At 39.8% G+C, this 27,399-nt stretch overlaps 1 protein-coding gene across 2 annotated transcripts in view; it reads right to left on the reverse strand.

The window, feature by feature from the left end:
• Positions 1 to 27,399, reverse strand: part of LOC109037403 (receptor-type guanylate cyclase Gyc76C) — a 98,621-nt gene that overhangs the window by 20,518 nt on the left and 50,704 nt on the right. Inside the window, exons 3-10 of one of the 2 annotated variants that reach the window (XM_019052054.2) lie at positions 24,632 to 24,938; positions 22,911 to 23,108; positions 10,109 to 10,174; positions 7,650 to 7,890; positions 6,553 to 6,699; positions 4,732 to 4,928; positions 2,686 to 2,854; positions 953 to 1,053 (exon numbers count right to left, since the gene is read on the reverse strand). In XM_019052054.2, coding sequence (XP_018907599.2) covers positions 953 to 1,053; positions 2,686 to 2,854; positions 4,732 to 4,928; positions 6,553 to 6,699; positions 7,650 to 7,890; positions 10,109 to 10,174; positions 22,911 to 23,108; positions 24,632 to 24,922 — 1,410 coding nt within the window. In that variant the 5' untranslated portion in view covers positions 24,923 to 24,938. Of the gene's footprint in view, positions 1 to 952; positions 1,120 to 2,685; positions 2,855 to 4,731; positions 4,929 to 6,552; positions 6,700 to 7,649; positions 7,891 to 10,108; positions 10,175 to 22,910; positions 23,109 to 24,631; positions 24,939 to 27,399 lie in introns of both variants that reach the window. The other variant, XM_019052053.2, reaches the window with a different exon arrangement.

Consider the following 27,399-nt stretch of genomic DNA (forward strand, 5'->3'; position numbering starts at 1 on the left):
GTGTGGCAATAATGATTCAAAAAGCACTTCTCTCAGCACTCAAGAGCCTGTGCATGAAAGAAGATTATAATCAATAGCCACTACAGCTTAGCGGCAGTCTTAGCTCAGATTCCACTAGTCTTTGACTCATCATCCTCGCACAAGCTTCATTCACAGGACTAATTATCAAGACTTCAACCGAAAATTGTGGGGAAAAGGGGGCTTGTAGAAATTGTCACAGTATGACTTCTGATCAAGATCAATGGACGAGTATGATGCAATAAAAAAAGTGGAAATAGGTGAGGGTGCACATTCTCATGAGCAATGTGCGGGGCTCTCAACCCTCCCCCCCTCCAATTTGAAATATGTTCACTGATAAAAATTGTAAAACTACTTTTTTAGAAATTACATCATACCAGATAGTTAAGGTAAAAACAAAAGATAAAATCAATGGCCGAACGAATTACCTAACTAATAAATCTCAGCGAATGAGCATCTTTTATGGGGAAATAATTTAACAGAACCATAATTTAAAAAAAAATAAATGTTGGAGCGTCAAAACAAATTACATCAAATATTTTGATGCGCTTGGATTTATTACACTTATTGCAGTATTATTTTTCAATAACTTTACGAATGAATGTTCCAACATATATTTTAAAAATACTATCCCATATAAAGTGCACCCTACTTTCAATGTTTAAAATACCTCTTGTTTCGATAGTTTCTAAAACTGACAGCAATACCCTTAATCATCTGATGTAACTTGAAAAAATTGAGATTAACTGAGATTTTATTCAGAATTTACAAAATTTAATATACGAGGCACAAGTCAATTGGTAAAACGTGATACTGAGTCTGTCGATGACAAATAAACTTGCACAATGGATTTCTTTAAGAGAAGTTAAGTAAGTTGGTATTATTGTTAATGAAATAACAGTTGAAAGTGATTCTTACTATTTAACTGACTCACTGGCAAACTAGAATTGATGTTTCCGCTGTAAAATTGACCCACAGGCACCATGAAGTGGCCGCAGGAGAAATTCTTTTCACTAAAACGGTGCGGTTTCAAAGCTAAAACAGAAAAATTCCCCTCTGAGTCTCCGTTCTTATCCAATCTGATTGTCGCTCCTGTAATACCTAATAACCAAATAATTAGCGCATATTACTTCATTTTGAAACTGAATAACGATCAAAAATATCATACAGAACTTTCATGGTTTGATAAAAAGGCAAAATAGATTAGTGACACGTAGCTGGAATTTCAGATTTTGAAAATGTTTCTAGTGGAACTTTTTGTGGCATTTACAAAGTTCAAAATTGAGTAAAGAGCCTTAAGAGAGCTTGATTAAGTTTCATCAAATTGAAGCAGAGAAATAGGAAATCAGCACTGCACATGACTATATGCTAAAAAAGCACACCTCAATTGCAATTTTTAAAAATCTCCGATGTTTTATTTTCTTAAAAGAAAACTCATCAAATATTTCTTGGCAAATAATTCACAGAAAATTTTGATAAAAACTGTTGGTTCGATTTCTTTCATCAAAGTCAAATATGAGCAGAGACTTGCTATGTTGAGATCAGAGATATGATTGAGTAACGATTATGTGGATTAATTGGAAACCGACCAAAGTCGGATGATTGGAAAATTAAAAACCAATGTCTGAGACCAATAGAAGTTACGTTTACAAGAAAAAATATGACCTTGAGATGTTTCCACTCTTATAAGCTTAGACGGATGACATGCAGCATTGTTGATCTTAAATCTCTCTTTTCTCAGCAAATTCATTTCTTTCAAGGACTTTTTGACTGCTAGTGCTGGGTATTTTGGCCGCGTATAGCTGCCAGATCAGTCCGGATAATCGACGATCCGGATGATGGCAGTTTGGATAATCAAGACTCCACTGCATGCATTATTCAACTGCAGCCATCAATTGACTGATTCATGTGAGATCAAACTCATGTGCAATGAGAACAATTGGTAGGTGAGTCCCTACTGACTGTGATTTTTCCTAGCTCATTGTGTATTTTCTGTGTCCAATCATCTAGGAAAGTTAGGTATCAATTTGAGAAATATTTTACCACAATTTGCCCTAAATGTATTTCAAAATAACAAGAAAGGCTGTCTACAGGGTTGTCTGTTGTACTAGTGGCTGCAATAGAAAATGGAGTGATATTTCTGGTTGTGTGACTGTTCACTCTGTCTCCGAAATATCTCATGTGCACATGTTTTTGTGTTTAACCCTCTGTGGCATAGCGTTACAAATTGCATAACAACATATTTTGGGGGTTTTTAAAACTTGAATTTTTCCACTGTGGCATAATTTTGCAAATTTTCATTAGTTTTTTCTTTTATCGAATAACAGATTCCCTAATCTTTAAAATGTTGTACTCTATGTTTTATGTGTAGGCTACAAAAAAGATTAATCTCCCCCAGAATCTGAGATCTAAAATTAATTCATGCCATAGAGGGTTAAATTTTACTTACGAAAACAGCATATTTTAAAAATTACGATCGACATGGATTAGGAGAGCCTTTTTGAATCTTCGAAGGCATAATTTCTGCAATGCATACAAGTGCATATGAGCAATGTATGCATACGGAAAAAAATGATATCATGGTTCTGTTCAAGTGAACCATGTCAAATACAAACTGCCGAGACAAAAACATTCAACGAACCGATTAAATCAGAAAATGAGACTCACTTTGATAATGTTCTTTTGTAATAATGGTTTCTATGATTCGCGTGCCATTAGATGCTACTTTCTTGATAACATCAGGGTTCAAAACAGGTTCCTGCCGCAATAAAGAGTCTAAGGCGTGTGCGTACAGCTTTACAGAGTCATAAAGATATGCAGCATAAACTGTAACAAACTAAAAACAAAAGAATTAAAGGTATGAGAATCAATTCTTTAATTGAACCGATTATTTTTAAAGGCCATAAGCGTCCAAAACTTATGAGCTCTAGAAGTTAACTATGTTAATTCGAATGAGTTATAGGATTTTTTTTTTTAAATACATAGGATCAAAAGGATTGAATTCTTAAGAAACATTGCTATTTGCTCAGTATTTATACTTGGGACGATCCGTTTCTGTTGATTGATAAAAGAAACAAATGAAATCATAGGGAAGAACCAAATGATGTTTTCTTAAAGAGTTGCAGTACTGGAAGTTGGTATAAAATAAGATTAAGGGAATAAGAGTATTGATTGAGAAAGAAAACATTGATCTTACAGGGAATGTTGCCGCTCAACTTACGAACAACCTTGTGAGGTTTCTTGGTCTCTCGAAAAAAAAATAATTGATTCCAAGTTTTTTGGGCACCAACGATTTAGGGTCCTTGTAAGTTTATTAATCATACCCCGAATAGGCTTAAGGGACTTATTTTAGTACTCGAACATCTTACCAGCATTGCATGGTATGATGGCCATTCATGCAAATAATACGTTGATTTTTTAGTTCAAGGCTTGAGATCGTCATCTAGTTCAAGATCAATGCCCTTAAACAGGGACCATTTGGCAGTTCTGTGATTCTACTGGTTCCAGCTCTTAAGTGCAGATATAAATTACTTGTCCTAAAAGCCTATAGAGATTGCCATACTTACGAGGAAAATTTTCAAAGCTGCCTTCTTTTTCTTCTCTTTTTTTTATAGACTCTCCTGACAATTTAAAATTAACTACTTTGACGTTTTTCCCGATAGAGCTAGTGCAGGCCAATTATTGAAATTGATAGACAAAGCCATAGACAAAAAAGACATAGGGAGTATGGAGCTATCCTATTGGTTGAAATGGGTGATTCCTATAGACTAAAGGAGAAAATGATGGACTAACTATCGGGTCCCTCGTGGGTTGCCGTTAGTTAGTCTATTACCTACCTCCTTTGTCCATTGCAACCACCCGCTTCCACCAATAGGCGATCTCTCCATATCTCTTTTGTCTTCTTTGTCTATAGCTTTGTCTATCAATTTCAATAATCGTCCCGCAGGACAGTGAAAAAATTCCCCAAAAAGACACTTTCAGAGACTAATGCTAGCTACCAAAGCTGAACCCTGTTCTGGCAAAGGCATGCTTCTCTTCACACTCCCTTCCCTCATCCTCCCAACTGCTGCATTGGTCAAGCGTGTGGGACTGGATTCGGCTCTTTCTATCCAACCTTAATTTCAAACATGGCACAGTCTCTGGGACTTGTTACACTTTATTCAATTAGCTGTTATTTGTCATGATATTTGCTGCTGACACAACGCTATCCCCCCCCCCCCAACCCACCATTTGACATTGAGACACCAATATTTTGAGATGCAATAAGTAAATGAGAAAATCTACTTTGATGGTGATGCTCCAAAACTTCCTTTCATGTCCAAACCCCCCTCCCGAGAAAAACAAATGAAAATCTTCAACTTTAATTTTCTGAGAATGCTCTTCATGGCTTGAGGAGTATAATCAGAGTTTTATAACAGTTAGTATATATATATAAAGTCGCTTTACAACGCACTCTGGCGTTCTACAAAACCCAAATGCCACATAGCAGTTAGTATCCTCTTGAAAAAACAGAAAATGGGTAGGGATTTTTGATGAGTCTATGTTAGAATTAAGTTGAGGGAATGACAATATAGCAGGTAAACAATTGAGGGCAACTTTTGCTTTTGCAAAACTTACTATAAAGGACAAACTCTTCTGGATAGCACAAATGAGAAATTAAAACCTTCTTCATTGACTTAAAGTTCTATAAAAAAAATAGCATAGGTATCTTACTTTGATATAAGAACTTCTATCAAAAATAGGAGGCGTAACAAAGTTGAAGGGTGGTAGTAGATTATACTGCCGCACTTTCTGGGTGAAATTTTCATAACTTTGAACTGGTTCAGACAGAACTATGACTAAAAGTGACTTTCCCCACTTCTCAAACCCCGGCTCAGAACAGGTTTTTTTCTCATCCAACTGATTAAATGCTGCAACAAAATGCAGACAAATAAAAAGAGGCAGAAGAGCACAGTAGATTTTCAATCAGAAAACACTGGACTTAGAATTAAGACTAGGATACTAGTAAGAGAAATTAATTGAATTGTTTTTCATGAGCAATTCTCATCAGTTTATTAGCAGCCGTAACAAACTTAAATCACTTTTAGATTTAAATTCCATTTGATTGGATTCATTGAAAACATTTCCTTTATTACCTTCATCAGAACTACAGTAGCCGCTCGATAATTTGAAGCTCAATAATTCGACGGCGACACTGATCCCCTTGGGGAAATCGCGTCAATTAAAAAAATTCAGTGTATTTTTACCCCCTCGGTAATTCTAATTTATCGGTGGAAAAACGGCTTGTGAAAAGCTCTGTAATTCAAAATATCTGCGCCGGGCCCTCTACAATTTGAAGGCTCGAGGCGGTTGTTTTGATTAACATACATATGTCAATGCCTGACGGACGGAGAACAGAGGAATTTACGATTAAATCCTCTGGTTATCTGATTCCAATTATAGAGCGTTTGGTTCCACCACTTCGAATTATAGAGCTAATTTGAAACTCTCTTTGTTTCAAATTTTTTCGTCACCGCTCTCCATAATTCGAAAATTTGCCAATTCAAAAACTCGTTCCCTGGTCCCTCCAACTTCGAATTATCGAGCGGCTACTGTATATTCATTGGATGTGTAAACATTTTCTGAACCCAACCTTTGAAATTTGAACGAGAGAACATAAAATCAGATGTGTGATTTCCCTCATTGATCAGTACTTAAGGGTAAAAAGGTTCTCGTGGATTTTTGCATCAGATCAACCCCTGAAAAGATATCAGCACGAGACGAACACGCATCATGCGTTCTCCCATAAGAATACATGTTATATATTGTTGGAGTTTCCTCCACTAGCATGACGTTATTTGTAAATGATTATGGCTTCTCCTTTGGCGTAGGCCATGGCATAGCCTCTTGTGTGCACCAACAATTTTTTTTCCATCTGATTTGAAAATTTTCATTCCTTAAAAATACTAATGATAAGTAGACCTATTTATTTCACTGTACTGCATTTCAAGTCACAGCCTCACTAAGTCTTTGAAATGGTGTACCTAATGCCACAACGATTCCATTGCAAACCGAGCAAAATGAAGAAGAAAACAAAAATGCATATCTGAAATTGAGAAAAATTAAACAAATTCCTCTCAGATCAGAACTATTTTTCTTAAAAATATATGATGTACCTCTGTCTTGGAACAAAAGAGAAAAAATGTAATTAAGCAGAAAAAAAACAGCAATCTAGCCAGTCTGCATTGAACAATTGTTTTTGTGTAAAGTACATGACTCAATAAAGAGTGCAATTTTCAATATCAATTGAGCATTAATATTTCTTCCTCAATCTGCCCCATCTTCATCAAAATTATGTAATAGCCTAACTCAATGACGTTTTACTGAAAAAAAAAATGAGGAAAAATGAGAAAGCGAAAAATATAAAAAAATATTGAAATCATCTCCTTCATTAAGAGATCCTCATAGGGTTAACATAAAACTCAGATTTATCACTGCTGTGATTATATTGATAATGTATAGAGACGGAAGACAATGGCTTTTAGGCGAACTTACTCCATAGATATTTGTGTGCATCTTTGAGAGAATAGGTGTTCATATCAACGTAGATGACCATGTACTCTCCATTTTCAAACATTTGCAGGGCTTGCATGGTGGCCATCATATCAATTAGATTATCTGTTGCTCCCAAAAAAACAAAGACTGCCAACAAACATTGAACATTTTCAGAGAAAATTACACAGAAACCACCTCAAATGGCCCCTTTTATAAAAATGCAGAACATTGTTATGATGGTTTATACTTCAGATTAAATGAAAATGACTGTAACTGTCCAGAAGCTACATTTTTCCATTGAACATGAACAAAAATATTCAGTGAAATCTTGTTAAGTCAAACTACATTTAAGACAAAATCCCACAAGATTAAAAAAAAATCTGCTGATTAGAGATTAGTCAGTCATTAAAATATATTATTTTCATAAATTGTACTTGCAACTATTTTCCACTGAACGTTCTAACTGTTGTCCCCTCCTTCCTGAATATGCATCCTTAAAAATATTTCGGAAGGCAAAAAATTGGGACACTGAAAGAGGTATGAGACTGTGAAAAGTATGAAATGGAGCTTACAGAAATGATATAATATTCAAAGGACATAGACATGTGTGATGGCTATATGAAATTAGAGGAAAATATCTTCAACCCTGAGGGACCACACCCTTACTCTGCTGTACTAAAAAGCAACAACATGAAGTAGGCTGCAAGGCCACACCCAGCAGTACTCTTTGCAGTACCACATTAAGAACATTCAAGGGTTTGAATGAATGATAGATATATGTCTGATTATCCTCTTTCAATTTTCAAATTTTAACTCTACTCTGATGGACAATTTACTTGATAGTCACAAAATAATTATAAAGTCACTGGAACATTTCTAGTCAGAAATGTGTGAAAGCTTGTTACGTGTCAAAAATAAAGCTGTCATCAAACAAATTGATCTGAGGAGTTCCTGTGGTGATAATTGACGTGTACTTGAATAGTCAAAAAGCAAAAACTGAGAGATTCCTAGATTGTCACGGATGCGGCGCATTGATAAGTAATTTCTAACATGCAATCAATGTTCAAAAGGAAAAATTAAATAGGAGATCTGCTTACTTCTAGTTTTATTTCGCATTTCTTCTACTTCCTTATGCCAAAAGACTTGATTACAGCAGGGTTTTTGCTCTTCGCAGCATTTATGTCTATCCACAACCAATTTGTAATGATTGTAAGTTAAGTTGTTTTTAGGCATTGCTGCCTTTAACGATTCTGCCACAGGAGTCCAGCTTTCTTCATATAATATACTAAATTTTTTCCAGTCGTAATATTTAAGAAGTGAGATCACTGATTTGGTTACCTATTGGAAAAATCAAATAAATACAGGTATTAATGTATATTGCTAGTGTGAACAAAACGTTCCCAAGAGATGGGGCAGAAAAAAATCCAGAGTGGCTGCTGGGGAAAGAGAGAGAATTCATACTTCATCAAAGGAAATGAGTAGACTCATTGACTCTGAAAGAGAGACTTTACTCCAAATGCGTTTCCTCCCCTTAAAATGAGTATTTTTGTCTTGACAAAACAAGCACCAAGGCTATGGCGTCAAGTCAAAATTTTTGTCTCAATCTTAGAGGTGTTTTATACCCCTTTCACAGTTATTGGAACTCATTGAAATGGTAGAACCACCAAACCGACATTACAGCTAATTGAAACAGTGAGAACGAAAAAAAACCAACTCAGTAACTCGAAATATCTCAAATTTATTGAAAACAGTCAATTTTCATTACGGTCATTGAAGTTAGCACATATTTTCCAACTTGGACCTTTAAAGCGTCCTTGAGTATTTGCCTTTTAGCACCGAAAATCTTTTTCTTGGACTAACTTCTCCACCTACTGAGCAGTTTTGTGTGTCTTCATAATTTTCGTTTTTTCGAGTTGGTGTGTTTTCTTTCGTTCTCACTGATTCAATTAAGGGATAAAGCTTGAAGCTTATTCAGCTTTAAAGAAAGAAAAAAAGAAAAAAATAGTAAACAGTAACACTGAGTTTTTAATGCTGGGAGTAGATCAGAAGTGTGCTATACATACTTTAATAATCAATTTTGTGGGATACCCAGCCCAGTTTGCAAGTGATTAAATAAATGTTTAGAAGAAAAAAAGGAAGAAATAGTGAAAGGGTACACATGGTTTTAATACTCAAAGTAGAGCAGAAGTGAGCAGAACTTGAGTAATCAATTTTGCAGGATGTATAAGCCACTAAAGCAAAAGTAAGTACAGGTACTTAGCATTATGCATGGACTTTCAAGAATATTTACTAACTTAAATAATCTTTGACCTGACTTTCTGGCTGAAGCACGCAAAGGAGAGTCTCTGTTTTCTCATCAGTTACTAAGACGTGTTTTCTAAGATTCCAAAATCAGACACTACAACGCTGGTGGATTCTGTGCATGCATTTAACTTCGCAATTCACTTCCCTTTTTGAATTAGTTGGTGAAAGGACAGAGGAGTTTATTCTGGATGGGCCATTATTCCAGAGTTTTTTAAAATGACAGTCCCTTTCAATTCTTCAGGAACATGTAAAAGATTAGGAGTATATCTTTTCAAAAAAATTTAAGGTGAAAAGTGAAAAACATACCGACTTCATACAAAATATTCAAGATTAAATTGAGAGATTGAAAAATTTGACAGGTACTATTGGAAAAAACTAGAAATAACTTTTTAAAAACTAAAAGAACTATCTGTGCTTCGCACAGCGCTCAGGCTATGTTTGTCAGACTACTTTTGTTGAATCGAAAAATGAATTATAAATGAAAAACAACAATAAACTGATATAGTGAAAAACAAAAATTAGGCACCGGCGTGTAACACATTGGGGTCAAGTGAAAGTGAAAAAGGCATGATTTTTGTTGTGTTCTTTGCGTGGGCTGTGCAGAAGAGGCAAATTTACGGAGCGTAACTGTTCGTGCTTCCAAGCCGCTTCAATTGCCATCACAGTTATTAGAGGCAAATTAGGCAGAATGTGAGACACATTATGAGGGAAAGAATTAACGTGTGCTCCTTAACTGTAAAGAAGTGGAAAAACTACTGTACAAATGAGAATTATGGTGGTAGTAGTACTAATTTTACCGATACTGCTACTTCTTTTAAAAAAAAAACTTCTTAAGATAATTTTTTAAGATGTTAAAAAAAATCAACAGCGAAACTATGGAAATATTTTTCTCAATTTCAGCGTTTCAGAATTTCTATTTTTCTCTTGTTCGTTCACGAGAGTGTCACTAAGTAATAAAAAAAACAAGGCTATTGTTGATCATTTTTTTAGAATATGATTGGAAAAGTGAAGAAAAATCACCAGAAATTTTGTGCAATCTGCAATAACACTGATCAGTAATCCTCTATAACAGTGAAATATGAGATGGAAATACAAGAATGCGACTGTTTCTATCTCTAAGAACAAGGGGAAAATTTGAGAACAAAGTGAAGTCAAGGAATATCCTAGCTGTAAACTTGCAGCCCAAGATACGTTTTACATAAGACTCGAGGTTTTGGTGAAGCATGCGTTGAGAGGAGTAAATAAAAATTACCTGAGTGTCTGGAGGTTCTGTTCGAGCAAAAGTTGGAACCAAGGATGCCGAATACTCAGAGCATTTCTGTAACCGACGAAAAAACAAAATCAGCTCATCAATCATTTAATAAAAACCTTAAAAAATATCAAGTACCTTTTGATTTTATGAATTTGAAACTTACCTTGACGAATTTGCTCTGAGAAAAATGCAACTCTACAGATGCAATTAGCTGGATCCCGGATACCTACTACTGATACTAAATTTTTTGTTAGCTTGAATTGTAAACGTTAACTTCTAACTCGGGAGTTAATTTTGAAAGTTTCCAATATGATCAACATGTTTTGCGTAACTTTAGATATGGAAAAATGTCAGTAGGAAGTTCAATCTGCATTTAATCGTCTGGTGGTCCATTGAACACCATTCTCATGCCAAACCCTGTCTAATTTGAGTACCTACGGGTCTGTTCTTTGATCCTACTTCAAACAGATTCATTTTCCTGCTTGAGATCGCAAAAATTTGCTTTTAGAATGAGCATTTCAAATTACTTCCTGAGCTCCGTTTTGATAAGGTCCAGGGTGCATTTTGGCGATAAATTATGAAGCTTCGGAGCGTAAGTGCTGGTATTTAATAATACCAACGAGGAAAACAGGGAAAATTCGAGTGTAAAATAATTTATTAACGACGGTAAAGGAACTCGTCGTTATTTTTCACCGATCGAGGGCTCAAGAGGCTCAGCTCTATATACAGGCACGCAATGTCCTACAAACTTAATGCTAACATACCTTAAGATATACGTTGAAAAATATTATATTATGATTGCTGTTATCAGTTACTTTTATGGACATTAAAAATAACATCTAGGTACAAAGTAATGACTGATGCAAGTTCTATCATACATTCCGTCCATTTTAACCACAAGTCCGTTTGACAGGACTGGCATGACACTTTATACAGGATGATCCAAAAGTATAACGCATCATCAGACATCCCCCATGTGACTTTTGAACAAATTGAGGTAGAGAATACCAATTTTGTGAGTGCTCGTCTAGGTACATCAAGACAAACCCATGCGAAGATAGGGAGCAAATACATGAGCAGGGTTGCCGTGTCTTCAGTTTTAGAGTCCCCAAACAAAGTGGCAGCCCTGTCAATGTATTTGCTCCCTATCTATGCACGGAGAGTTTGTCTTGATGTAGACGTGGACTCTCAGGATAGCGTGGGATATCCCCTCCACTTTGGCCTCAACTTGAGAGCTTTTTTGAGCTTGGGAGTTGATTTCAGAGAAAACCAGTGGCACACCATCTTGTTTCTCGCGAACTTTTACATCAGAATCAATAATCAAATCGCAAATTCTTCACACACACTGGAAAAAAAAACACATTGGATCTAGAGTCCAGACTCTTGAAAAAATTGACAAGAAAAAATACTCTTGATTCGATCGGATTTTTGCTTGAATCAAAACGAAATCCCCTTCAATTAAGAGGCTCGGTTCTTGATTTAAGCTAGATTCTGATTGAATCAAGAGTACTTTTTCTTGTCGATGTTTTTAAGAGTCTGGACTCTAGATCCAATGTGTTTTTTTTTTTTTTTTCTGGTGCATGCAACATGTCCATTCCGAGGGGATTTTTGAAAAACGGCATGCGCTCCTCAGTGCACTCCTCCCTGTGACGTCACGTTAACATCGACGTCATACTTGGGTGACGAGGAAGGGCGACGACCGTTTTCGCGGATGCGGTGCCCGCGCTCCGCACAGGCGCACACGGGGCTCCGAATGGCACGATGCTGGCGAGCGAAAGTGAAATATGCGTCGGCACAAATACGAACGGCAAACGCCTCCACTCATCCGGGGAGCCGGGGAGAGGAGCGTCAACGCGGGCGAGGAGAAAAGCCGCAGAAAATGAGAAAGCGTGCGACGAGAGCACGGGGGCGGGGGCGGGGGGCAGGGCAAGGAGAGGCGTATTTATGAGCAAATAATTGAATAAAATCGATGATTTATTCCGAGTAAGTGTAGCATTATTCTAATGGCTACTGGTCGAGTAAAAATAGACCGGGCAGCCTTGAGTCGAATTCTCTCCGTGTGTTCCTCTTCCCTCTCGGCTGCGCTGCGCTGCGGTGCCGCTGCAGCCAGCCACAGCCGCAGCCGGCCCACAGTGGCTCGAGTCAATAGGAGAGCTCGGACCAAATTTGGAAACTTTAAACGATTACGACTCCGTTTGTACACAACTTCGAGGCTCTAAGAGTGGTTTCCTCGTGAAATTTTCTTCCAAAATCACCACTTGAAATTTAAAATGTGACGAGATAAACATCCAAATTTGCAGTTTTGGTCGAAAATTTTATGTCCGACCTCTCTGATGGACTCGATCCACTGTGCGGCTGTGGCTCCTGACCCACGCACCACACACCACACGGGCTCGTGTCATTCCTGCCGCACTGTCGTGCTGAAGGAAGAACGCCGTATGAACATTCGAGAGTTGCCAAATTTCCTTCGATAAAATGTTTATTTTTGAGGAAATATATGAATATTTTGCCTTGAAATGTCCAGGGACATTACATGAAATTGCGAACAAAATTTCTGAAAAATTGGAAGGTAAGTATACATAAGTTGACCAGGAAATTCGAGTTTTATCAAAGGAAATTTGGCAACGCCTGGAGGTTCATACGACGTTTTTCCTTAGCAAGGCAGCGCAGCCGTTACGTTTTCTGTCTCATTCCATGCCTGCCCTCAAGAAAAAAACAAAGGCCGATCTACCGTCTTGGACAGTGTTGCCGCCGAATCTAGAAAATTAAATTCCCTCACATTTCCCTGATGTCCCTGACACGTTTTAGTTAAATGGACCACTGGACAAGGTACGAATTTAAGCATTCTACTACAAGTTTCTTAACCAAAATTTCGTGTAGAACACGATTTGCGCAACGAAAATTACTAAACTAACTCCTAACCAATATATATTTTTAATGTTTATTGACGCGTGAATTCAAACCTCCCGCTCATGAAAACTCAATGGTCAACGTGAGTCAAATTGCACACTCAAAATTACCATGACACTTTCTGCGATATGAAAACTTAGCAACCTCAATCTTGACGCTTTGGCTCAGCTGTGGCAAGTTGTTTATAGTTTGAACAACACGGCGTAGGAAATGAGCAGTGCTGGATTGAGAAGCCTGCCGAAACTGTTGTAGTATGCAATAATTGGACTCACGTAGAGTATTGAGTTTCGTGTGATAATAAAATCGCCAATATCTTGGATAGGAAATAATTTCGGTAATTTTCGATACAAGAATCTTGTTTTACGTGAAATTCTGATTAAAATAACATGTATCAAAATCTTTAAATTTGTACCTTCTCTACAGTGGTCCATTCCCTGACAATTGAAGGTATGCCAGACGTTTAAAAAGACATAATTAGTTCTCGGGCATTTGGTGTTCGAAACGTCAAACCCATTCAAGAAAACAAATAAGGTGACTTAACAATTTTTCCCTGACATTTCCAGGTTTCCCCTGAATTTTCAAAATTCCCTGACATTTCCCTGATGTCCCCGACTTTTGGTCAGATTCCCTGACAATTGAAGGTATAGCAGACGATTAAAAATACATAATTAGTTTTCGTGCAACATTTTTTGTTCGAAACGTCAAATCTATTCAAGAATACAACTAAGGTGACTCAACAATTTTTCCCTGACATTTCCAGGTTTCCCTATAGCTTTTTAAAATTCCCTGACATTTCCCGGTATACCCTGACTACGGCAATCCTGCACTGCCCGATGCCCAGTACTAGGGGTGCCCTGCCGTCGCCACTGACTCACCGAAGACGAAAAAGACACTCCATAATATGACTAAAAAAGGGAGGAAAGTGGCAAGTTGGTTCAGGCAAATTCATTTACAAAGGAGGAGAAAAGGAAATGAAAACAGAAGAAGACTGCGATGTTCACTTTTCTATCCTGGAAATCAACGGAGAAATTGCAGTTGTTTCAAATTTGATGAATTTCGTGATGAAGTGGGATCTACTGAGTGAACTGAACGCGAGGAGACCGTTGATTTATAAACTGAACAATTATTGGAGGATATACGACAAAATGACCTGATTTTCTGGGACACATGTTTTAAATGGGAGATACCAACAGATAACGTCACTAGGCGGTTCATTTACTTACTTATAAGTTTATTTTGATTCTATTCCCCATGTCAGGAACCAATTATGATAACACTGCGAAATCAGATCTTTAAGATAACTCTCAGATGAAGTAATATTAAATTATATTTGCAAATGGACCACCAGACAAGGTACAAATTTAAGCATTCTGATACATACTTTCTAGTCAGAATTTCACATAGAGCACGATTCGCACATCAAAAATTACTTAAACAAACTCCTAACGAAGATATTAACGTTTTTATTTCACATTGGTTACGAGGAATTTGAACTGCCCGCTCACAAGAAACTCAAAGCTCTGCGTGAGTCAAATCGCGCACTACAACGGTTTCAGCAAGCCTCTCAATCGAGCAATGTTCACATAAATATATTCGTAAGAAGTTGATTTCGGTAATTTGCGTTGTGCGCATCGTATTCTTCGTGAAATTCTGTTTGATAAACTTGTATCAGATTGCTTAAATTCGTACCTTGTCTAAGGGTCCATCGTCCATTTTACAAATTGCACCTATATCGGCCAGCATCAGCTGCATTTCGCGTTGCTTTATTTCCTCTCGCGCTTTGATTTTCAACCAAAAAGCCAAAAAAATACGGTGCTTTGAGGAACGAGCGAAGGATTTTTCATCAAATGTTCGCGGAGCGTCACTGAAAGCGGACGGTCCGGGGTGTGAGAGGGGACCGAAGAGAGAGACGGGGGGGGAGGGAAGCGACCAGCGTTAATTAAATGAAATGTATGCTAATTTAATTTTGATAAAAACTAGCATCAGCGGCGGCGATGGCACATGAATTTCGTGTCTCGGGAGAGGCGAGCTGTCTTCTCATCATCGTCAGTCATCGCGCACCGCACAACTGTCCTATTCCGACGCTTTGATGAGAAGGGGAGCCAGGGAGCCTTCCGGTAGTCAGGCACCTGCTCCTGCTTTCAGATAAATCACCAAACGAATTTTTGATAGAAAATTTGCGCAATATTTGAGGGTGATCCCAGAATGCAATGCTCCCATTTTCCAAAACTGGCGCCGAATTTTGGAACTTTTGAGATTATCTGATTCTTTACTGGAACTTTTGAAATTCCGGAAATGTTCCGGATCTTAGGCATTTTCTGGAGCTTTCTCGGAGCTTCTAAACAAATTTGAAAAGAATCCCGGAACTTCTGACGGTCATGGAGTGGGAGAAATTGGAACCAAAAAGTTCCGAATCCCGGAACTTTAGACGGATATGGAATGGGAGCACTGCCAATATCCAGTTTTTCAAGCTCCCACTAAACATCCACATTTTCACGAGCCCGCCCGCCGGCTTTGCACATTTTTTTTTTTCATCGGTTTTCCACGAAATTTCCCAACAATTTAAAAAAAATGACCTTTTCCCATGTTTTTCTTGGACTCTCGACTGATGAGCCTTCCAAATTTTCCCCCCTCCCACATTTTTGGGGCTTTTCCACTTTTTCACGAGCCCGCCCGCGGGCTTTCCACATTTTTTTCCATCGGTTTTCCACGTTTCCCAACAATTTAAAAAAATTACCTTTTCCCCTGTTTTTCTTGGACTCTCGACTGATGAGCATTCAAAATTGTCCCTTCTTCCACATTTTAGGGGCTTTTCCACTTTTTCACGCGCCCGCCTGCAGGCTTTCCACCTTTTCTTTTCATCGGTTTTCCACAAAATTTCCCAACAATTTAAAAAAAGATGACCTTTTCCCCAGTCTTCCGGAGCGTTTTCTGCACCCCTTTACCATGTGACAACATTGAGACACCGAGAAAGAGAGGTCAAAGAGCTAATTTTCCGAGTTCCCGTAACTTCTTACCATCCCTTCGTCAGCGAAAGCCGCGTAACATATAAAGGTGGCCCGAGTACCTCGTTAGAGCTAACTGGGTAGTCTCACCCTCGGCACCAGTATGAACAGGTCGAGGAATAACTAGGCAGTCGGCACTGGGCAGTCGGCGGTGGGCACTTAGGGAGCCATCGTCGGTGGCGATTTTTAATTACATTAGCGCATCACAACTTGGAGACATGCGAGCTTTTATGTTCCAGGCCACGGCAAATGGATTCTACCGACGTCAGCTCACGATCCCGATGGACCGCACAAAAGCCTGAAAACCCCCCGGATCTGGCCAAAAAGGGCGGGCGTCCGGGCGTCCACAGACAGTGTAAGCAAATGAGCTATGTAGGAAATCCAAACAAAGACTCATGTTTTTATCAGAAACAAGAGACCTTCCACTCGTATATCGGCTATGGTGGAAGCTTTTACTTTCGGGACTTGACGATTTAACTGTTGCCTTACCTACATGAGTCGGTGGAGGGTCTCTTGTCTACAGTTTTAATAAAACGAATTTTTGCGAGAGGGATTTGGTTGAAGTTTACAACTTACTGCCAACCTCCGTTACAACAAAACGCAATTACCTCCGAGCGAAAGTGAGCCTATAACATTTGGTTTTCGTGCTGGCAGCAATGACGACCACATACAAAATTCACGATCCACCTCTCGAGGAGTATTGAAAAGTCAGGAGTGGATGGATGCAAACCTTGGCTAAAAATCATTGAGCGACTAAGTTTAGTTCTTGACCTCAGCAGATAGTTTTTCTTCTACGGTTTGCAACCCTGCCGATCAGCTTGAAAAAGTCGATCAAATCCACTCGCAAAAATTCGCCTCTTCAATAGTCCACGTCAATGAAAGTCGAAGGGCGGGTTGATCGGATTTCGCCCAGCTCATGTCATGAATGAGCCAATGTACTCTGCGTTTCAATCCCTCAACAATAAACTAGTCCAGTCACCGCCATTTTTCTATGCGTGGACTATGGTAAGAAATTTTACATACAACATAGATTTAGGGGGAGGTACGTGAAAGGAAGCTTTTGAGGCCAGAAACATCTTCACGGACCAAAAAAAATTCATGAACGTAAAACCTTACGAAAGCTTGGTTCGCCAGAGCCCCGTATCAAACCGTGATAATCACTAGAGCACTTTGTAGTTCTTAGAAAAATAATGGTCTCTGCAAGAATAAATATCAATGCCTTTAACTTAAAATCAAAATAATATATAATATTAAAGTCGCTTTACAACGCACTCTGGCGTTCTACGACCCCCAAACGCCACATATGCCTGTCTTCCCAGAGGACCAGAGGAAATCAAAATACCTTTTTAAAAAAAGCGTTCAAAGCATATTTAACCGTCAAGCGAATAGTTTATTACATTTGCACCTGAACGCAACTATTCGTGTTTAGGGGATGTCCGTGTTGCATACCTATTGCATAAACTGAAGACGCTTTGGTTTTTCATACTCTAGTGGCAATCCGCGATACGAGGGTGTGAAATACTAGCAATTCCGATTAAAATTATTAGTATATGCACACTATGTTATAGGTATTTTAACACCAGTGTAAAAGGGTAACAGTAACATGTATTCCTCTGAGCTAATACAACCATCATACATTCCTTCAAGACAGGTTAAAAGAGATAATATACCGGCCAGATTTTGGTAAACTCTCTTGATTTGATACCCTGGATCCGAAAAGCAATTACTTTTTTCGGTGCGGTGGCGTTTGTGGACCAGGCGTTTGCGGATTCTGAGAATCCGGTGGCGTTTGCGGATTCTCATATTTTGATGGTGGCGATTGCGGAAAGGCGGAACAGGGCCGGTGGAGTTTGCGGACCAGAGAATTTCGGCAGTGGCGATTGCGGACGAAGGGGTAGGCACTTAATTATGCTGCCCCCCACCCCTGCGCTGTATATTAAAGAAAAAAATTACCGGAGAGGCTCTGGATTCCTATCCGTGGATGAAAAAAAATATTAGTATTAAACATTAGTATTATATTAGTATAAAAACATATGAGCAGATGAACATGCAGTAAATTTTTAAAACATGCATATCAGAGATCAAGAACTTAGGAATATTTTTCTTCCAATTTTAATAGAATTTTGTTCGCACTTTAATACACATTACCTGAAAATTGCACAGAAAAATATTCATAACTTTTCTCAAAAATAAACATTGTATCGAAGGAAATTTGGCAACTCTCGAATGTTCATACGGCGTTTTTCCTTAGCACGGCAGTTTGTACCTATGTACCTATGTGTTTTCATTTTTCATATGTAATTTTTTTACTTTCAGTAATTTTGGACTAGAATTTACAACATGTTTTGAATCCTAAAAATGGACTGAAACTGACGATTTTTTAGTTTCTTGATTTCTGATATGCCTTTTAAAATTTACCGTATGTTCACTGCTCATATGTCTTTATACTAATATAATACTAATGTCTAATACTAATATTTGTTTTTCATCCACGGAAAGGAATTCAGAGCCTGACGGTGTGCTTTCTTCGGAAATTGGGTACTTCGGGGTAGGTTCGACACCAAGAAAATATAACTTTTCAACGACTTGAGCGCGCGACGTGGTATACGCGCAATGTATGAAGTATCCTGCAGACTTGTAAGGCGCTATGCTATGTCGTCAGCGCGCACCGTGCTGTACGCGCAATGTATGCAGTATCCTGCAGACTTGTAAGGCGCTGTACTACGCGTCGCGCGCACCGTGCCGTACGCGCAATGCATGAAGTATCCTTCGGTCTTGTAAGGCGCTACTGTGCGCCGTGCGAGCCGGCCGCACTGTGTTTGATGTGATTATTCAAACTTGCGGCGTCAGCGGTTTTGAACTTATGATTTCGAAGTTTTTGTTGAGTTTGTTATTGCCATTTCAAATGACAAAATATTACATAAAACCCAGCTAATTCGCATCTTTTCAATTATATTTTTATAAATAATTTTAAAGCCTCTCTGGTGATTTTTTTCTTTAATATACAGCGCAGGGGTGAGGGGCAGCATAAATAAGTGCCTACCCCTCTATCCGCAATCGCCACCCCCGAAATTCGCTGGTCCGCAAACTCCACCGGCCCTGTTCCGCCTTTCCGCAATCGCCACCATCAAAATATAAGGATCCGCAAACGCCACGTCCGCAAACGCCACCGCACCACTTTTTTTCACTTATGTCTCTTAAACGTTTTTTTCTTCGAGATGAATTAAAGAGATTGCCCTTCTGGAAACATGGCACCATGAGAAAAAAATCGATTCTTGTGTGAGGCTTGTTTTAGCTCCCGCTTTAACCAATGTGCTTTACAAGGTATAAATAGAATTACATTTAAATAAATAAAAAATAAATAAAAATAAAAAAAAGGCCTCGACGGGCAGCTCGACGAATTGAGGCAGAACCTGCCTCGATTTTCATAGAAAACTTCGAACAGAGTTACTTGACGTTTAAGACTGCGTAGGTAGTCGCAGCTATCTTTCTACAGAAAGATAGCTCCGTAATGCTTTATTTTGAAGTACCTCAATCGCTTGGTCATCTAAAAGTTTGACTATGCATAGGAAAAATTCTCCAGATTTTCCAGGGGCTTTTCGTCTCCGAGGACCTACAAAATCCAAAGGGCTCACCCTCAGACCACTAACCATAGGTACAACAGCATCGTTTTTAAGCGCTAGTAGGCAGCCTTCAAACGGATGCCTTTTTCGTTCGGCATCGTTGCGTAACTGGTCAGCATGCGCATCAACGCAACGACTAAATGGTCAGTAAGTTATGCTGACGCCATCATTCTCCCTCGATTTCTTTCCTTTTCCCCTCCCTACTTCCCCTCTTCTTTCTTAAGTATTTGAGTTCTTTAACGCGCATATTAATGCTGCAATATCAGAATGACATAAAACGTAAGAAAAGAATGAAAGATTGGAAATTTCAGGGAAATATTTCATGAGATGTCACGATGCTGTGAAATATTTCATATTTTTCAGAGGCTAGAGTATGCAACTCGCACTCAAACACAAGGTGTCAAAATTTCATGTGAGCTAAAAAACTAGAAAGTGCCTAAAAAATTTCCCTCTCAATATGAAGAAAAACGTCACAAACGGCAAATCGATATCTTAATTAGAACTAAAGTTATGGCCAGTGGTGCGTGACTTTTGAATAATCCTGTATAACATTTTTCTTTAGCACGGCAGAACACCAGATACTTTTTCTTGCTGAGCACCTGGAGGCCGCTTTCCTTAGAAACTTGGTTTACGCGCGCGGCGAGCATTTGTGCAACGACAGATCTTTCGGGCCATGTGTCCGCGACTCCGCGGGTTGCCAAGTAATTCTCTTCGCGTCGCGACGCGACGCCCGGCGCCCTCTACTCGGCGGCCTGTCGTTGGCCTTTTCCTCTTTCCTTTCCCGCTGAGATGTGTCGCGCGATAATATTTTCTGCGCACAATTCTTGACCTCTCCCTCCTACCGCCTCCCGTCCGGGCCCTCTTCGAGTAGCGACTTTTCCCGGCCTCTCATCGCGTCAAGTGAAATGAATGGGTGCTTTCATCAGCGTCCCACTGGTCACTGGTATCCCGCGCTAAATTGATTGCGAGTTTCGGTTTGGCTTGGCGGGAATGTCGCGCATTTTCGCCACTCTTGAGTCCATCTGCTCTCATTGGAGTAGTTGGCGTTGCGGGATCGCTTTTGAAGGGGAGGAGGCCTTAAGTGACGCCTGCCCACCTCGGCAATTTCTGCACGGAGGAAACTGCTCCTGGAAATTGAATAGGAGTTCCATTCGCAGCATGTGTCAGTCTGAAGACTCATCTTTCAATTATGAAACGCGACCGGGAAAATTACGCAGAATTATCAAGTGATGGAAGTTTCGTTAAAATGCTCAAATTTAACCAAAGTCTTTTAGTTCGTTGAACTGAGTCTCCGATGCGTAGAACTAGACCTTTGGTTCACCGAACTGAAATTCAGTCCTGTCGACTGAGGGCTCGCTTTAGAGCGGTCACGGAATTGTTAGAAAATGAAATTCCCTTATTTCTCTTAAAAATGTTGGCAAAATTCCCTGAAATTTGAGGATATACGTGGGATGCTTATTAAAGATGGCTGATTGAGAGCACATATACCTAACATTTGTTGTTTGAAACGCTGAAAATATTTTGGAGAGCAAATAAAAGTGATTCAACTATTTTTCATGAACGTTCTTGTCGTATTTTCCTGACATTCTCGGTTGGAGCAGACTTTTTAAAATTCCCTGACCTATCCCGGTTTTTCGGACTTTGGCAACCCTGCCAGTCCTCTATGATAAAGTTCCTACAAACTAGAGACAAGAGACCCTCCACTGGCCTCTTGGCGACAGGTGGAAACTTTTACTTTCAAGGATTCAACACTTCCTATTGGAAATTTGTATAGGAGCAACAATCTTACTTACTGTACTGAAAACATGTTACGGGCTATATAGACATACCATCCATTCCAGGCTCAGAGACTAAAAGTTCCGGGTGCTGAAGCCGTAGTTTTGATTGCTCCGGGTGCTACGCCCGTAACTTTCGGCCTCTGATCCCGAAACGCGGGCAGTATGTCTGTATAGCTAAGTGCGGCTTCCACGGCCGGAGTTTTCTTTTCGGAGTGGGTGGATGAAGAGCTCCGGTTAACGTCGAACAAGTTTACCAAATTTCGGTCCGTTTGCTGAGCGAAATACCCAACACGCTGTTCAACATCCACCTAGTGCTCCTTGTGGGCACGTCAACAGTTGGTTGCGGTGGCGTGGCATGAATGATCGATTATCGATATTTCCCCATTTAAATCCGTGGTAAGGAAGCGATTATTAAGAAGTTCGTTGCAAACACCCTGTTTATCGATCCTTTACCATAGGTTCAAATGACGGATCAATCGATAACTCGCAAAGAACGCTACACCACTGGTTGGTTGTTGGAGCCGCGAGAGTAAAAGCGTCCACCATTGTCAAGATACCAATGGAGGGTCGCTCTTTGTGTCTGCTACTAACAATTTAAACTAACTGAGATATTTGATTTGTACGATTGGATTGGATTTTGCAAAAAGAAACCAGAAGCATTGCAATGATGCTAAGATTGTGCAAACTCATCCTTTGCAGTAAAATAACTGAAATCTTGGGAAAATATGAAATTTACATGGTAATTTCTGTCTTAGATTTATAGTTTTCAGCGAGTAAAATAGAAACTGTCAATGGACAAGTGTCTACGAAAACAGACTGACCAGAAATCAGTACTTTTTCAGTACATTCCCAAGAAATTCAGTACCTCCTCAACAGGAAAATTCAATACTTCTTCAGTACCTCCAATTGACGAAAGTCGAAAAATTTCAATTTCTCGCTCAAATTGCGATAAAAATGACAAAATTCCGGACCTTTCTGCGGAATTTCCGCACTTTTTCAGCACTTCCGGACTGCCCTTAAAAAATCAGTACTATTTCCGGAAATTCCGGACTTGTGGACACCCTGAATGGATAATCAAGTTTTTTTTCCAAGACAAAAGAAGTTGCACAATCTTAGCAACATTGCAATGCTCGCGGTTCCTTTTCGCAAAATGCAATCTAATTCGTCGCTCCTCTATAACTTAAGGGCGTATCTAGATTTTCACGTGAGCCCTGTCCTCCGTATAATTGGATTACATTTTGCAATGAGGAACTACTATCTCTGGCTCTCCCATAAAAGCACTTATCTGCAAAGGAAAACCAATGTCATACATGTTGTTTCGAAAATGGGCGAAAAATAGTGGTTCCTTATTGCAAAATGTAATCCAATTCTATGCATTCCGCGGCTCGTGTAAAAATTGAGATATGCCCTTACGTGAGAGGAGCCACGAATAGAGAGGTTGTTGGCGTCGAGAGAAGGCGATGAGAGGAATGAAGAAGGGACTTACGTAGCTAATCATGGGGATGTTCTTCGATTGGGCGACGATGGCTTCGACGTAGCAGGAGCCCTCGGGACCGAAGAAGGCGGAGACGCCCTCGCAGAGCATGTCGACCATGTGCTCCGTCGCCTTGACCGTGTCGCCGCGCGTGTCCACGTAGCGCGGCACCAGCGTCACGTTCGGCAGGATCGACGGGTCCTCGTTGATCTGCAACTCAACCCCCACATCATCAGACAACAAGAAAAAATATTCGTGTCCAGTGAAAACGCACGAATTCATAAACCAGCTTACCTCAAAAGAAGGAAAAACTTTGAAATCATTTTTCGAATGCCTTTACGGATTCAAATGTCCCTGTCGATGGGCTCATCGGACCGCGTTTACCGCGAAACTGCGTATGTCCGTTTACGACGTTGCACACAGAGAAAAAAAAACCTCGTGCGTGGGACCCGAAGTTTAGGTCGTATGGATCTCTGAAGTTTTCGGATTGAGCATCTGAACACTTGAGGTCTAGCAGTCGAGGTTCGGAACACACATCTGAAACTTCACTTCTTACATCTGAAGTACTTCAGATGTGAGAACCGAAATTTTTCGGATGTGAGAACCGAAGTACTTCAGATGTAAGAACTGAAGTTTCAGATGTGTGATCCAAACCTCAGCAGCTGGACCTTAAGTGTTCGGATGCTCAATCTGAAAACTTCAGAGATCCATATGACCTAAACTTTGGGTCCCACGCACGAAGTTTTTTTCTCCGTGCAGACTTCCATGCAATACTTCAAAGCTTCTTTGGAAAACTAATTACTGTGATTCCTTGAGAAATTCCTTAATTTTTCCTCCATGTTAGCAGGATATTTGGTAAAAAAAGTCAAGCTATAAAGTTGGCTTGTTTCTCCTCGAGGAAATAAAATGGAGATGGAAATTTTGAAACACCGCAATGGAGGTTCGTGGTTTCGCACTTTGGAGCAACTCGTGCTCAACATTTCATCGCTAGGTTGACATACGGGCGTGACTACACTCAAAGATGAGCCAAGGAGAACATTGAATTACGTGAACTATAGAGTTCATCGCGAACTGTAGTTACGTCCTTACGCCAGGAGGGCGACGATTTGGGAGGCAAAAGAAACTTTTGCATGTGTGTGGGAGCTGCCTGCGTAGGGTTGCCACAGAATTCGGAAAACAAAATTTCCTGACATTTCCCTGGTTTTCCTCACACATTTTGGTGAAATTCCCTGACAATTGAAGACATGATAAATGGTTAAGAAGCCGTAATTAAAAATAGTTTTTGGGCAAAATTTTTTGTTCGAAACCTCAACTCCATTCTAGATACCAAGTTTAGGTGATTAACAAATTTTCCCTGACATTTCCCGGTATTCCCTGCCTGTGGCAACCCTGTTATACTGTCGTGCTATGGAAAAACGCCATATGAGCTTCCGAACGTTGCCAAATTTCCATTTATAAAACACACATTTCCTGGTAAACTTATGAATATCTTTCTTCCAATTTTTCAGATAATATTGTTTGCAATTTCACCTAAAGTTCCTGAAAATTCCGAGGAAAATTATTCATAATTTTCTTCAAAAATAAACATTTTATCAAAGGAAATTTGGCAACGCCTGAAGGTTCATACGGCGTTCTTCCGTAGCACGGCAGTGTACGCCCTATGACGTGTGACTGATCCATGGCTGTCCCTGCGGAGAAAGAAGCGACGTGGGTGACGTGGGTGCTGGAGTTACCTCGTGGAGGGCCAAGGTTAGAGCGCCGGATATAGTGAGTCCTTGTCTGCCCTTGGAGCCTTTGACGTCGGTGAGGTATCCGACGGTGAGATTGGTGGTGGTGGTTGTCGTGGCGGCGGCGGTGGCGTTGGTCGTCGTGTTGGTGGCGTTCTGGTGTTGGTGCGCCAGGGCAGGGGCGATGGCGGCGGCGGCGGCGGGGGCGGGCGAGGTGTCGGCGGCGGCGGAGACTGGGGCGAGGGGACGGCCGAGCAGAATTGAGACGCAAAGCATCACGGCAAGCACCCGGCGCATGACTGGAAAACCTCACCTGCAACACGGATTCATCCCCTGTCGTGAAGAAATTCGCACACGAAAAGAACAAAATACATGCAAACAAGCTGAAACCAACCCATCTTCGATAGCTCCAAGACCAACCCACAAAGGTCACTCATTGCGCATCTTTTCGGAATTTATCCCCCCCCCCCCCCAACCCCCAAACCGCAGTGATCCGATTTTAAATCCCAAGCCTCAAGAGTTGGATTTAAGAAATGTACCACGTCTAGAGCTCTATCGCAGATAAAGGAACGTATGAACCTGGTCACAACCCCTGAGCATTGGGAGGAAACCAAGAGTGCATAAGTTCCGCAGGACACTTTCTCATGCCCCAAAGTCTCAGCGTAACCCACAGCATCGGTCGATTAAACACAAAGTTGTGTTGATCAGCCAAGTCCTTTGGGTTGATCGGGCACAAAAAAATGAACACGTAGTAACATTCAATACGGACAATTTTTAACTGTTCAGGGTGACTTCTTCCCTTAATTTTGAAAAGAAAATAGATTAAAAAAAAGGGAGGGGGGATGAAACTACTGTTTGGTTTTAAAAAAATCAACGAGTGAATAAAATCAATGATCATCGATGAATAATATCAATCAATGAATAAATTGCAATGAATGAATTCACCGTAAGCCTGTCAACATTCTGGAGGAACGCTACTACGGAAAATAGTTTAGTAGCCGAAGGATGTTATCCCGCAACATTCTTTTCCGCATGGTTGTTTGTGTGTATGTTTGTTTATGAATATTCTGCCATTGTGGAGCACTGTAAGCAAACTGTGCGGCATGCGGCACTTACACTTGGACGTATTTCTGCCAGACGGAACTATGTGCATTTTGACGGGAGCCCTGTTATGCATATATTCTTATGGGTCTCAGGGCTCATGTCTTAATGCACATTGCACGTAGTTCCCATTGGCAGAAATACGTCCACTTATGCAAGAGTGCGTAGCCGGTGCGCGGAGGTGCGCGTTGCTGAAGCTGCTCCACTAACGTTGTCATCCTAAGGAAAAACGCTGTACACGCTCGAACGTTGCTAGAGTTCCACCGATAAACTACAAATATTCTGGGGATCTCCTCGAAAGGGGAAAAATAAATAAATTAAAAATTAAAAAATGTTTCCTCTCTTAAAACTTCCGAGTTTTCAGTGCTGCCATTTCCCGGAATTAATTCAGAAATTCGGAACTTTTCATGTGATCGGAACTTTTCCCGGAATTTTTTGAATCCCCGGGATTTTCATCTATTTTCGGAATTTCCTCGAAATTTTGGGTTTCTCGCCAGTTTGACCATTTGTTAGATCAAATTCAGGGACTTTTTGATCAAAGTTGACAATCTTCGTAACTAAATCCGGGCGTACTTCGGAATTTTCCCCTGGAATCTTTCTCGGAACTTTGGCAAATCGGAATACGTCTCCGGAAATCGAAATTATTTCGGAATCTTTTGATAAAATAAAATGGCAGCACTACGTGTCTTACTCGCAAACTGTCCAAGTGTACCAGAAAGTTTCACGCAGCTTTTCGACTTTCCTCAGAAACTAATCAGCGTGTCTACTGAAATTGCATCTTGAATTTTTCCCGATATTTTAAATGAAATTCTCTGAGGTTTCGCGCGCACTAATTGACACTAGTTTGATGTTACGGACAAACTTATTCAGGCAATTGAATAAAATGTCCCACTTTTGCATGTGCTACCTTCAAGTAGTTGAACAATGCTTAACGCACTGGAAATGTCCTGGGTCATCACTAATTTTCCTGATTTTTCCTGATGACATCATATTTCCTGATATTTTCCGGTGTTTACCGAAGGTATAGATACCCTATACAAAGAATTTTCCTGATGACATCATATTTCCTGATATTTTCCGGTTTTTACCGAAGGTATAGATACTCTGTAAATAATATATTTTATCGGGGACAATTTTGCGGCGTTTGAATAATCATACTGGTTTTTTTTTTCTTTTTTTTTCCCTCCTTCTTTCTTCAGAATACGATCACACAATCACGCATACACACCGACTGGTTCCGTTTGATCACTCTTTTCCGCACTAAAGCGCGCGATGACACTTGAATGAGCTCCTTCAAGGTTTCCCATAAAACAATCTACATGTGTAACATTGGCCATTTCAGTATGACATCATAGTGAACGAGTATTATTTACTCTCTCAATCGTTATGTGACGTTATTGATGTAATATTAAGAGAGGATTTGTGAAGATTATCCACTGAGTTGGGTACAGATGACAGGGTTAATGTCGAAACAACAAAAAATCCTTAAATAAACATCCCAATATTTCCCTTCACTGACCGACATTTAAAGCCAAAAATAGTAGTTCCAAAGAAATTGACTCGACGCATTGCTACTGTTTGCATTTAGGTTGCGGAGAGTTTCAAAATCACTCGATTGTCTTTTCCATGAAATTCCCTGATTTCCTCTTAAATTTCCTGGAGTTTGACGTACA

This window comes from Bemisia tabaci, chromosome 5 (genome assembly GCF_918797505.1).
Source record: "Bemisia tabaci chromosome 5, PGI_BMITA_v3".
Taxonomy (NCBI): domain Eukaryota; kingdom Metazoa; phylum Arthropoda; class Insecta; order Hemiptera; family Aleyrodidae; genus Bemisia; species Bemisia tabaci.